Here is a 13,925-nt window from a genome sequence, read left to right as displayed (position 1 = left end):
CATCAGGTCCAGGTATATATATTCCTAATGATGTTGATATATGTATGGAGACTGATGAAGGTAGGCACGACAAGGAGGAAGGGAGCAGTAATACTAAAAGAGTGATAGAAAGGGAAACTGCAGAAGATGAAATGATTGAAGCTGCAGAGGATGAAATGGTCCGTGCTAATGATGATGTGGAAGATACTACTGAAGTTTCTGATACACAAATAGTAAATCATGGTGAGGAGCCTGAAGAGGTGAAAGAACGTGATGCATCGCTTGATCTTCCTATAGCCCCGAGGAAAGGTACCCGTTCATGTACTAAATACCCTATACATAGTTACATGACGTATAGTAATCTGACATTCAAGTTCAAGGCTTTTACTACTAGCTTGGACACTGAGGTGGTTCCAGATAACATAAGTGTTGCAATGAAAAAAACCAGAATGGCAATCTGCTGTTATGGAAGAAATAAGAGCTCTGGAAAAGAATAAAACTTGGGAACTAGTGACTTTGCCTGAAGGGCACAAAACAGTTGGATGTAAATGGGTGTTTACTATAAAGTACAAGTCAGATGGGACGATTGACCGGTACAAGGCTAGACTCGTTGCAAGAGGCTTTACCCAAACATATGGAGTAGATTATTCTGAGACTTTTTCACCTGTGGCTAAAATTAACACGATCTAAGTGCTTTTGTCAGTTGCTGTGAATAAAGATTGGCCCCTACACCAACTTGATGTTAAAAATGCATTTTTGAATGGAGAACTTGAGGAGGAAGTCTATATGAGTCTCTCCCCGGTTCGAGAGTCAATTAAAAAATAAAAGTGTGTAGATTGAGAAAGTCACTATACGGATTGAAACAGTCTCCAAGGGCCTGGTTTGACAGGTTCACGACGTTTATGAAAGCATAAGGGTATGTTCAAGGGCATTCCGATCACATTCTTTTTATAAAAAGATCAACATCAGGGAAGATAGCCGTTCTTATTGTCTATGTTGATGACATTGTTTTATCTGGGGATGATGATGTAGAGGTCACGAGATTAAAAACAGAGATGGCCAGAGAGTTTGAAATTAAAGACCTCGAGAAGCTAAGATACTTTCTGGAAATGGAAGTGACTCACTCAAAAGAGGGTATATCAGTTTCTCAATGAAAATATACTCTGGACTTGCTAAAAGAAACAAGTATGATTGGGTGTAAACCTGTTGACACGCCAGTAGAATACAATGCGAAACTCGGTGATAAAATGATAGAATTCCTGTTAATAAAGAAAGGTATCAGCGGTTAGTTGGGAAGTTGATATATTTGTCTCACACAAGACCAGATATTTCGTATGCAGTAAGTGTTGAGAGTCAATACAGGCAAGCTCCTTGTGAGATTCATATGATAGCAGTTGAACGTATTCTTCGGTATCTGAAAGGAACTCCTGGTAAAGGCCTAATGTTCAGGAAAACCGATAAACGATCTGTTGAAGCTTACACTGATTCTGACTGGGCAGGGTCTGTTGTTGATAGAAAATCTATGTCTGGGTATTGTACGTTTGTCTGGGGAAATCTAGTCACCTGGAGAAGTAAAAAACAAGGAGTTGTTGCTAGAAGTAGTGCTGAGGCTGAGTATCGGGCCATGAGTCTAGGGATTTGTGAAGAAATCTGGTTGAAGAAAGTATTATCTCCAACAAGATAATGAGCTTCCAATGAAATTGTTTTGTGATACTAAAGCTGCCATCAGTATTGCAAACAACCCAGTTCAACATGACAAAACTAAACACGTGGAGATAGACAGACATTACATTAAGGAGAGGTTGGACAGTGGAAACATATGCATCCCTTATATTCCTTCAAACCAACAAGTTGTTGATGTACTTACAAAAGGGTTATTAAGACAAAATTTTAATTATTGTGTAAGCAAGTTGGGGCTTGTCGATATCTATACTCCAGCTTGAGGGGGAGTATTGAAAATAAGGCTTTTAACCTAGGGGCATTTATGTAATTGTGTAAGACCCCTAGGGTTTCCTACTATCTATTTATACAGTGTGTCCCTGTGTATTCAGTGTATTAGTTTTAAAATGAATAAGAAAAGTATTTATATCGTGATTTTTCTCACTGTACTAGGGTTTCCACGTAATCTTGTTGTTCTTTTCTTCCCTATTCTTTATTTTTAACAATATCTATCATTTTTGTTATGTCCCTAAGTTTTGAATCTAATTTCTATTTGGTTTAATCTTCAAAATGTTTCGCATTTAGTCTTTAAATTTTGAACTTGACTTAAATTTAGTCCATAGATTTCAAATTGTTACAATTCAACTTTTTATATTTGTGTTTTTGTTTAATTTGGTCACTAAATTTCAAAATCTATACTTTTAATCTCGATTTTTACTAAATACTAACTTTAAAATAGTAAAAATTAGTGAAAATAAAAGTGAAATTAAATTTAAAAATTGAATTCATGATTATCTTAAATAATTAATAGACATTAACGTTAAAAAGTGAAAATGAACACATAGTAAAAACTTGAAGGTTAAAAGTAAAAATATTAAAACCTAGAAACTAAATCGAAACGAAGCTTAAATTTTAAAAGTGAAATTATAATAATTTAAAATCTAAAAACTAAATTAAAATTAAATTCAGAACTTAAAGCCTAAATACATACTATTTAGAAATTTAGAGACAAAAAAATTAGACCAAAAATTAAGAGCCAGAAGAGATATTTTTCTCCCTAAAAACTCTCAACATTTTTATCACAAAAATCTTTTGAGAACCAACAAGGACAAAGAACGAATTTTTAAAAATAATAAAAAAATAAAATCTTTTTTTGTTCTTTTTAGTTCAACATGTCAGCTTAGAATTTGTTTTTACCTAAAAGAAATTCAAATTTTTAAATATAGAAAAATGAACTAAAATATTTGTAAAAATAAAAAAAAAATTATTGATAAACTATTATCATCTATCACTAATAGATACTTATGGTAGTCTATCAATGTCTATCACTAATAGATTGATATTTTGTTATATTTTAAAAATATTTTCAACAATTTGACATTTAGAACAATTTTCCTTTACTTAAAGGTATATGCAAGTTGATAATCTCAAAAAAAAAAAAAAAAAAGATTATTTTTGTCTAATTAATTGAGCTAGGCTATTATTATCATAATAATTAAGCTACACTCAGACCAAGTTATTTTTTTGATTTAAATATAATATGGACGAGATTTATTATATGTAACTCATGATTAGTTGTACAAAGTTCAATAATATATACAAAAAAACTTCAAAATTTAAGGTACAAATCTTCAACTGAATTTTCTATAATTTCCTTTAGCCGAAGAAATATAAATGGAAGATCAAACCTTCACTTAAAAGTAACAAGTATTTTCTCCCCAAAAATAAACTTTGGCTTGTATGGATTTGATTCTAAATGCTTAAAAAAAGTTTCTAAGCGAAGAAAAAAGAAAGTATTTTCAAAAACTTAAAAAGTCGATCCAAACACATGCACACAATTAAATATTTCTGCACTATATCATCAATCAAATAATTATTCCAGAATCAATATACAAATATACTCGAATCCTATCACCATACTTGCGAACAAAATTTAAATATACAAAAATACATTGTCAAGTCAATGAGGTGTTTCACATTTTCACATGCTGGATAAGGGATGCAACTTGGCCTCACAAAGCACCAGAAAATAATCACGAAAGAAAAACAATACGCATGTACAGATGTGCTAACGACTGAAAAGTCTGTGGTTCGAATCCTCCACCCATATTATACTCAATACAAAAAAAAAATCCCAGATTTATCTCCGTTGTTGGTGATATCACTAAATATAACAAAAATACGACAGTAGTAATAGGAACAACTTCATTTCCCAGGCACGTCGATAGATTATTTATATTGTACCCTCACACCCCCACAACCCGACAATTGATTAAAGTTCAGTGACATTACGAAAAATATTTAATGAATTACTGGGAAAAATTGTTACAAGTAGAGTCAATAGAAAAGATGAGCTGGACCCTGTAGAGGAGTATGAAAACAACAAGCATGTAACAAGTTCAACACAGTTGCCAAGAACATAATCACAACTCACTTGGTCAACCAGTAGATGAAGATCAGAAATGTGCATATGGACGCAACAAGAGAAAGTATGATTGTATCCATTGACTTTTTCCTCTTTATTGCTCCAAGAATATGATTTACCTGAACCATCATTGAAACTAACTCAATGAAATACATAACAAGGATCTATGCATATGTATGCTGATGAAGATTTTAATATAGATTCAGTGAAAATAAGTATCTTTAGTTTGTCACTATTTGAAAGTTGGTTTGGATTGACTTTAAAAAAAAAATGTTTTAAGCACTTAGAAAGTCAGTCTAAACATGCCCTTATTTTATCTGCAATGGACGTTCTTCCCACCAAATGTGCATTATTCTCTATAAAATAATTGGGTTGAAAACTATTATGTTGCCTATAGAAAAATAGAAAACAGAGTAACAATAATTACTTACCGATGGGAGGCGACTGCTAACATTACTAAGCTTTGAGTTGATGCCACCAAAGGTCGATCGCTGGAAGACAAGTGCACCTAAGGTTGCTTGAGCTTGTGAAATCACATTATCCATCTGTAACACCAAAAGTTCAGAAAAAAAGTTAAAAACCAGATGCTGGATTCCAATATGTAAGTAACTAATACGGAAAACATGAAAATAAATGACAGGTTACAGAACGTGATAACTTACACATAACTTTCTCATTCCTACAGTAACTAATACGGTAACAATGTTAATAAACAAAAAATGAAACTCTGTCAAAGGTATCCACAAACCAAACCTTCAAGTAGAATATACTGGAATTGAAGTTCATACAAATAATTATGATAGGAAAAGATACCTGTCCTGTGCTACGGCTAACCGATGCATGCTCCCTTAGAAGAGTTTGTTCTGCAGTTCCCAAACCATCTTCCAATTCAAGTCTTGAACGATCAAACTCCCTGAAGTCATCTAAAAGTGAAGCATGTTCTTGCTTGGCTCGGAGGCTGGAGCGAAGACGATAAAACTCCTGCACTAAATCAACAAAACTTGGTCTTACAGACCATGTGTGACATAATCACAACAGACTTCTGGCAAAACAATGAAGACTAAAAACATCAAGAGAAAGAAAGAAGAAACTTGCAGAAGCTGGACTAGCTTCTTAGCTTGGTACTTACTACAGAATAATTATACACCAGGTGTCACAAAGAAGTCTAAAGAGTTCCAACGGTTACCCTCATAATCATCACTCCTCACATTAAAAAATATCGGTAATCAAAGGGGAGAGAGATAATCAATAAGGGAAAATAAGAGTTTGTGTGTGTCGTATCTAAATTCAATTTCTTGTTCTCAAATTTTATTGAATTCATTGGAAATAGTATTTGGATCCTGTCACCCTGTGACCTAGAAAGTGAATTTTTAAAACATGCATGATACATCTGTTTTTAGTGTTTTATCCAACTCCATTGTCCATTAGATCCCTTGTGTTGTAAATTCCTGTTTTTGAATCGCCTAAGTTTTGTTCCAATACCACCATTACAAAAATGCCAACCAACCAAATCCATGGGTTCACTGTTGTGTAATTGTGCACAAGGAAATTCTTACAAACTAACAACTTATCTAAAAGAAAGACTAGGGTGGAGACTCGCCCCCCAAAAGAAAAAAAATAGTAATAATAAAAAATAATAAACTATTAGCATTTCTTCCCTTCCAATGTGAAAAGATCAACATAGCTACTACCCAAAAATTTTAAAGACAGTACCTGCGTAAGATCTTGAAGAATTTCTTGATGTCTAGTCAATGTATGGGAAACCATTTCAGAACCACCTGATGAAACCCAAGCTTGCATCTGTGAATTCACTTGTTGTAACTGCTTTAACAGACGTTCTATCCCAGATTCAACATCACTATCAGCTGTATCAACATTCGTAGAACCCTTTGTTGAAACCAGTTTTCGGAAAGAATTCATTTGCTCATCCAACTGAGCTTCAAGTTTCCTCGCCTGTAGTAACATAAGAAATATTATCATTACAAAAGGAAAAAAATAACAATAGCAGAAATGAGGAAATATTCAATGAAAAAGCATACATTCTCAAACATGCAAAAGAACCGAGATAGAATTGTCAAGGCAGAACAATATAGTCCAACTTCATTACAAAATCCTCAAGCATCAAGAAATTTTCTTCATTATAAATTAATCAATTTTATAATCTTATTACAAACAATCCCAATTTTAAAAAATATAAAGGGCAGAGGAAGATTATGGGATAGACCCGGACTCTCAATTCTTTAGAAACGCTTATCCATGTGTATAAAATTTTTGCATATCATTTCCAGAAAAACAGATAGCACAAAGAAGCATAAAAGAATTATACCGAGAATTATAATCCTGAGATTAACGACTTGGGACCAAATTGACATCTCATATTCCAAAATCCCAATTCTCCGCATTCAAAACTAAAAAGCTATAGATCATGAGCTAAAAGTCAAATCAAATCATCGATCTTTCATAATTCTTCGAATCACACACAACGAAAACGGCTGATATTCACCGTTTTTCAAACGACAAGATTCAAGGTTACCGACAATCAGAAATAACGCCAAGAACACAACCGAATAGAGAAAAGGCCAATAGAATCGAAGAACCAAAAAGAAACAAGAAGTAAAAGGAGAAATCAAACCTGTTTGCGAAGGGCATCCCACGAGCTAGGAATCTCCATGGATGTGGACATCAATTATTGATGACAGTGGCCAAAATTTGCGAATCGAATCCCTCTCTTGTCGAATCTCTCCAATTCCTCCTCCTCCTCTTCTTAATGAATTGGTGAAATTTTCCGCTTTAGAGGATGAAGAAATGGGTTCGTTCAGAGACGAGACAGATCGTCTGCAAAATCAACCGGTAAGAGTTCTTGACGAAGCAAAAATAAATGCAATTTTGCGTAAGCTTTAATCCAGAAAAAAAAAATAAAGAAAAGAAAAGAAAAAAAAATTGAGATCCTCTACACCGTTCTCATTTTAAAACCTCTTGTATTAATTGGCTTTCCGGTGAGTCCCCAGTGATTAATGTAAGCGGCTGAAAATTTTCGTTTTGACTTTCGTTTTAAATAATCGCTTGAAGTTCTCCATGAAACGTCGTCGTCGAAGGCGGTTGATGGTTTGTCGTCACCTGTGTGGGTTTTCTACCTGGGCTGGGCTAACTTTTCTTTTTGGGCTTTGTTTAGGCCCAACAAACAAAATTGGGCTAACAAGATGAACAACGAATTTTAACTTTTAATTTGGAAAAATAACAAACCAACTTTCTTGTAAAAATGGTAAAATGAATTAAAATAATAATAAATTTGAAATTTTAAAAATCCAAAATACCCCAAGCATGCAAATGAGATGTTACAAACCTTCATTAAGAAATTTTATTAATTATACTTTAATTAAAATCGACCAAAATTAACAACCTACCTTTTGAATGGGTTGAGACATGTGAAACCCCAGACTCATAGTCTCCAAAAGTAAAAACTATTTTTGCACCAGTCACTTCTAACCTTGAACGGCGTGAGCAGCAGTGTCGGGTGACAACAATCACGATCGACAACGATGTCATTCTAAAGACAATCGTTGGATGTTAACGAAAGGGGACAAGCTTGTAGAGGCTGGTTACAACGAGCGACATCAATCGATAAAATATAGGAGGGAGAGGGAGAGAGATGGCGTGTAGTAGCTAACGGTAGCTGGTTGTAGGTTAGAGTTTATGGGTCTCACAGGAGGAAGGAAAATATGGAGTTTACATTCAAGGTAGTTCTCGCAAATGAGAAGATAGGGAGAGGGGAGCATGCAATACTTTTAGACTAAAAATAGCTTTTCCCCCCTTTTTTCAACTCACATAAACACATACATATACATAAGTTCTTAACCTAAATTTGACTTTGACTTCTCAACCTTTCTGAATTCAAATCTTTAATTGAATTTCTCAAACCAAATAAAATAAAATAAAATTACAAAGTCAAGATTTTAGAAAGTAATATAATATGAGATTTAAAAACTCAAATCAACATTTGAAGATGGAACATTTCTTTAAATACAAATTTGAAGAATTTTCAAATTAATAACTAAATACTAAACTTCAGGTTTAAAATAAAATTATAATAAATATATTGATCAAGCAAAATTTAAAAATAAGAAGAATAGGTGAGAAACACAATAAATATATCATTCTTCTTGTTTAAAACGAAATTTTATTGAAAATAATGATAAAAAAAATTTATAAATTGTTTACAAAAAAAATTATAATAAAGATATTGATAAAAATAATCTTACAATCATATGATTTAATTAGGATTAATAGAAAAGAAATTTATGAAAATTAATATAATATGAGATTTTAAAATTCATATAAAAATTTGAAGATAGAAATTTTTTTAGATATGAATTTGGAGGATTTTCAAACTAAAACCCGAAATTCATGCCAAAATATCTATATGCAAAGAGGAAATCCATCCACATTGAATATTTGAAACCAAACTAAAATAACCATAATTGTGTATTTGATGAATTTATTACAGTATAATTAGCGAAATTGATGGATTAATTACAATGTAATTAAAGAAGTTGTTAAGGGAATTTTTAATAGTAAGCAAGTATATAGCTTTCTTTTAACGCATCCTTGCCGTTAAAAATAGATCCTTCCTTTATGGTAAAATTTTGCTGCACGAGAATCCAAATCTAGTAAGTTAACGATATCAGGCATGTTATTGGAGGTTTTGGACGAGGAACCCAATATGTAGTGTAATTGAAGGATTTGATTGATAGGATCGAATATTGTCGACTATAAAATAAATATTATTATAGGAGGATTCTAACAATCATAATACATCTTGATCCTCCACGATTCTAATAATGTTAGGATTGCTACAACCTCACAATATATTGTTAACCAAGAAATAATATATTCAGAAGTTGGAAAAACCTTAGATTGGATCAAACCGACAAAATGGTTAAAAGGTGTGTTTGAAGCAACATAAATTTCAATATTGAAAAGTCATGAAAAACATGTTCGAACAATTAATTACAGTTTAATTAATAAAGATACTGGATTAATTACAGTGTAATTAAGAAGGATGAAGAGACATTTTAGGATTTTTGAAAATTGGACTCACGTGTCATTCATGTATTTTGCTATAAATTTTAAAAAATCCATGTTTTACTATTTTTTCAAATGATAGTGTAATTAGTATTGATTGATTATTCCAACAAAATTTGGGACATGCATAACGTAAGGATGTACATACTAGGATTGCAATAAAGAACCAAAAAATCGAAAAACCAAAATGAACTAAACTGATTATTAGTTTGATTTAGTTTTTTAGTATAAAATTGGACATCTTAATTGTATTTAGAGAAAACTAAAAAGTATTGGTTTTGATCAATTTTTTTATTGCAAAAACCAATCAAAACTAAACCTAGAGTAAAAACTCTAACATTAGCTACCTTTTAGTATTTCAATTATTATGGTGATATATTTGCTGTTTAGAAAAAAGACCAATTATTATGGAGCATATGTGTATGTTTGTTATTAGAAAAGTGCCAAAAAAAAACAAAAGTGTTAAATTTTAATTTATAAAACAAGAAATAGACCCAATTTTAATTTGAAAATAACAAAAATGATCAATTCAAAATAAATGTGAGAATAAAAATAGAAATTTGGAAGAAAAAAGCAACAAAATCTTAACATTAATCTGATAATAAACATAACCGAAATAAAAATTAATTCATTGGTTTTGTTATTTATTGGACATTGGTCTGCATCATTCTTTATAAAACTGATTGGTTTAATTTGGTTCTTGGTTGGCCTCAAAATCGACAAAAATCGAACCAACTTTCACCCCTAGTATATACCTTCAAAATACGCTTTGAGTATGGGACATTGTAGGGATATACATAGGTTGATTGGTGTCGGTTTTTAGAGGAAACCGACACCAAAAAGCAACTAGTCGGTTTGAAGGTTTCTGGAACCGAATTGCAGGAACTCTGCTTTGAAAACTGGCCGACGACCGGTCGGGTCGGTCGACTTGGTCAGGTTTTTTTTCCTCCCTCCTCCTCTCCTCCTTTTTTTTCCCTCCTCCTATCCAAATTATAATGACTTCGTTTTGTTCAAATTTGTTGAAAATTGACAAGCATACTTGGTGTTGGTCATTGACTTATACAAATACATATTAAGTCATGTTCTCAATTTCTTCTTCTCATACATATTGCATAAGTTAAAGTCTGAAAGACATAACATCTAGCTACCAAACGAAATACATATTACATACTACATATTACATATTACATGACATAAGTCCAAAATAACATAAGAAATACACACCATGACACCACATAACAAAAGTCCAAATGAAAAAAGGAAATACATAACAAGTCCAAATTAAAAAGAAAAAATACATAGCAAATCCAAATTAAAATTCAATCTAAGAAGTCAAAGTCGAAAAGCCTTCAAGGTCTTCAATATCTTTTTCCTTATCTATGATAATTCTGAATCCTACAAAATTAGCCAATGTACAAAAATAATAATAATAAGTCAATATCATTTATGATTTATCAATTCTTATCTTAATAATTGTCAAAAAAAAAAAAAAAGTAAAACCAATGCAATACCTTCTTCAACCGTTGAGTCTTCCTCGAATTATTTGTAAAGATCAATATCTATCGATTTAGAACTGAGCCAATTTTGAGTACATATAAGAGCCTTGACCGTTTTAGGAGCCAATGAAGAACGTGATGAGTCAATTATACGTCCTCAAGTACTAAAAATGGACTCAGATGCTACCGTCGATATTGAGATTGTTAATATATATTTACTTAGTACACTAAGAATCTCAAACTGATGACTATTATGCTTCCACCAATTAAGTATGTTAAAGGCTGGATCATTCTTAACAAGAGCTTCAAGCAAATACACATCAAGTTCATTCTCCTTATCAAAATGGGTTGTGTCAACACTTGAGAATCTTGAAGGAAATCCATACTTTTCCTTTACACCCATTGTTTGAACCGAAACCCCATCCCTAGCCATATTAGCAAATGCACTATCATTCCCATCCCCACAAAAAGAAGATGAACTGTATGCATTAAAGAGACTTCTCAAAACATCCTCCACTTTATTTGTCATATTTTTAGCTTCAGTTGGCTCTAACAACTTGTTGAAACAATATGATAAAAACCTTAACTTATATCGTGGATCTAACACAACAGCAACATACGGTAGAAAATTAGTCTTCTCAATATTTTTCCAATATTTATCAAACTTAGCCTCCATGCTCTTAACCCCATCCCTAGCTAATGTCAAGGCACACTAAACTCTTACAAGCAATCTTTTCAATTTTAATACACTTCTTAAATTTCATAGCTCGTACAAGAGAAGACCTCACAAATCTAATGGCATTGCGAATTCTACTAATGCACTCATAATGCTCCTTAAATGCATCACACAATAAAATTCAGTATATGGACACAACATCTAATATGCAAACATTCACCTTTCAATAACAACCCACTACTAAATCTCTTAACAAGATAAGCCACAGCTGTATCATTTGAGCTTGCATTGTCAATAGTCAGAGTCATAACTTATCAATACCCCAACTCTTTAAATTCTTTTCAATAGTCCTACTTATGGTTTCACCTCTATGATTTTCAATGGTAGTAAAATTAAGAATCCTCTTATGTACCACTCAGAATCAATGAAATGGGCAGTTAACACCATATAATTCATATTTTCAGAAGTCCAACAGTTAGTAGTGTGAGAAACCTTATATTTTTGTGTCTTAAACATGTCCTTCAACCGTTTTTTCTCACTAACATAAATCTTAAGCATATCCCTAGCCATGGTTACTCGTGATGGAATAAGAAACTTAGGCTCATACAAAGCAATCAATTTGTTTATGAATCTTCGAAAACCAATGCCCTCCACAAACCTAAAAGATAATTCATCTAAAGTCACTATCTTAGCAAGGGCTCTCCGACAATTTTCCAAAGTAAAGGACTCATAAACAAGTTTTGAATCAGACTCACCAATAGCTTCTTTGGGTTTGAATACTAATTGTGCTTGTCCTAGTTCTCTCTTTCTTTGATATGGATATTTCTTATAACTTGATAAATGGTTTTTCAAGGTTCCATTACCATTTCGTTTAGAATGACAAGCATACTTTATCCCACAATATTTACATTTAGCGTAAGGGTCATCAGGATCACAATCATTAATTTTCTCAAAATGGTCCCAGACAATAGAGGTTTTAGTATTCTTACGCTTCTTTATTCAACTACTTGTTGTTGCTTTGATTGTGACTGGAACCTTTATTAGATCTTGATCCTGAACTATTGCTGAATTTTCTGGTGTATCCATATCTAGCCTATAAAACAAACATTTTCAAATTTTATTAGAAAAATACCACATTAAAATTGCAACATTATTTAAAACTAAAAAAGTAAGCTCCAAAATAGAGACTAGAGTGAATGAAATGAAATGTACTCTTCAGAAGAATCCAACTTAAAGTTGCAAACGAACAATGTTGGTGGTCACGAAACACCGAAAGCACACTATTAAAAATAGGTCCGTCGGACACTCAAACTAGATCTGGAAGCACGAACGTCGGTTGCAAACGAACTAGATCTAGAAGCTTAAAGTTGCAAACGAACTGGATCTGGAAGCTTAAAGTTGAAAATGAGCAGTGATCTAAATCTGGAAGCACGAAGTTTAAGCTTAAAATGCCATGAACTTCGGACTGAAACTGGAAGTTTAAGCTTAAAGTGAATGTGAAACACAACGCTAGAACTGGAAGACGAACACTGAAACTAGATCTCGAAGCACGAACGCTAGACCAAGCACGAATGGAGAAAGTACGAATGTCGGATATGGAAGCACGAATGGCAGAAGCAGTCGCACAAACTTCAAGCGTGGTGGACTGGTCGTGAAACACTGAAATTTCGACTGATCGCCCTTAAAACGGTCAGCTTTGGCCGGTCGGATCGATTTTTGGTGACTTTGTGTACACCCCTAGGACATTGGATGATTGTTGAAGAATCAGTGGTTGTTAAAGGCCCAAGTGATGAAGAAATCAAATGCAACAGAGTTAAGGATGAACAAATTAAGATAGGACTATGTATATACCTTGCAAGCGTGGTCGAAACAGTGACAAAATAAACAAATACAAAGATTAACATGAATCAATAAAATTCACATATTCTATTGTATAAATTGTTGAAGGAGATGAAGATAGAGCTCAAGATTGAGTCATAAGGTTTCGTGGGAAGATTTTGAACTTGAGCTAGTTTTATGGGAAGATAGAAGTGAAAGACTGTGAAGTCCAAAGCGAGATCGGTCCCAATTTTAGTTTTTCAGTAAAATACAAAAATTATAAATTATTCATTCTAAAAGAAATTTAATTTTACAACATACTTTTCAAAAAAAAAAAAAAAATACAGTGAAAAGAATAATAGGGTTTCGAAAATCAAACCTCTTGAAGACAAGATTCTTCATGAATTCCTCCTGAAATGGCACAAACTCTTCAAATTACTTAGACCTCGAGTCCCAAAAACAATAATTCCTAAAAGTCAAACGAATGTACACAACCACAAGAATTACCAAGATGAATGATTTAGCGGTGAGAACCCACAAGAGTGTGTGGGACTTTGTGTTAATTTTTAGGAAGAAGGATAGGATATTATTTTTAGATGAGATTTTACTGGAGCAAACATCGTTTTTTTTTTTTTTTTTAATTAAAAAAACTCATGTTCTGCGTGCAGGACTAAAAGAAGACCATTCTTTTTTTTCAACCCCCCCAATCCACGATGAAACAGAGAGATTTTAGGGGAGGGAGTTACATAACTCCCTTCATCACTTTTATTTTAAAATAAATAATATATTA

General features: G+C 32.7%; 1 protein-coding gene across 1 annotated transcript; it reads right to left on the bottom strand.

Annotated features, from left to right (window-relative positions):
- Window positions 1-3,707: 3,707 nt before the first annotated feature.
- Window positions 3,708-6,961, bottom strand: LOC120076631 (Golgi SNAP receptor complex member 1-1). Its single transcript, XM_039030543.1, has 5 exons — window positions 6,696-6,961; window positions 5,777-6,016; window positions 4,877-5,044; window positions 4,495-4,608; window positions 3,708-4,182 (listed from the first exon to the last, which is right to left on the bottom strand). The coding sequence occupies exons 1-5, from the start codon at window positions 6,744-6,746 to the stop codon at window positions 4,069-4,071; spliced, it is 687 nt and encodes a 228-aa protein (XP_038886471.1). The 5' UTR covers window positions 6,747-6,961; the 3' UTR covers window positions 3,708-4,068.
- Between the last annotated feature and the right edge of the window lie 6,964 nt (window positions 6,962-13,925).

Source organism: Benincasa hispida, chromosome 1, assembly GCF_009727055.1.
Source record: "Benincasa hispida cultivar B227 chromosome 1, ASM972705v1, whole genome shotgun sequence".
Classification (NCBI taxonomy): domain Eukaryota; kingdom Viridiplantae; phylum Streptophyta; class Magnoliopsida; order Cucurbitales; family Cucurbitaceae; genus Benincasa; species Benincasa hispida.
Note: the sequence above shows the minus strand (reverse complement) of the source record. Positions and strands in the feature narration are given on the sequence as shown.

Bases quoted from the DNA above. Each gene is read 5' to 3' on its own strand.
- LOC120076631 (XM_039030543.1), bottom strand. From the start codon at position 6,746: ATGTCCACATCCATGGAGATTCCTAGCTCGTGGGATGCCCTTCGCAAA. The intron at 6,017-6,695 runs GTTTGATTTCTC...ATGTTACTACAG, and splicing joins GGGATGCCCTTCGCAAACAG to GCGAGGAAACTTGAAGCTCA. The intron at 4,183-4,494 runs GTAAGTAATTAT...ATGATGGTTCAG, and splicing joins TTAGCAGTCGCCTCCCATCG to GTAAATCATATTCTTGGAGC.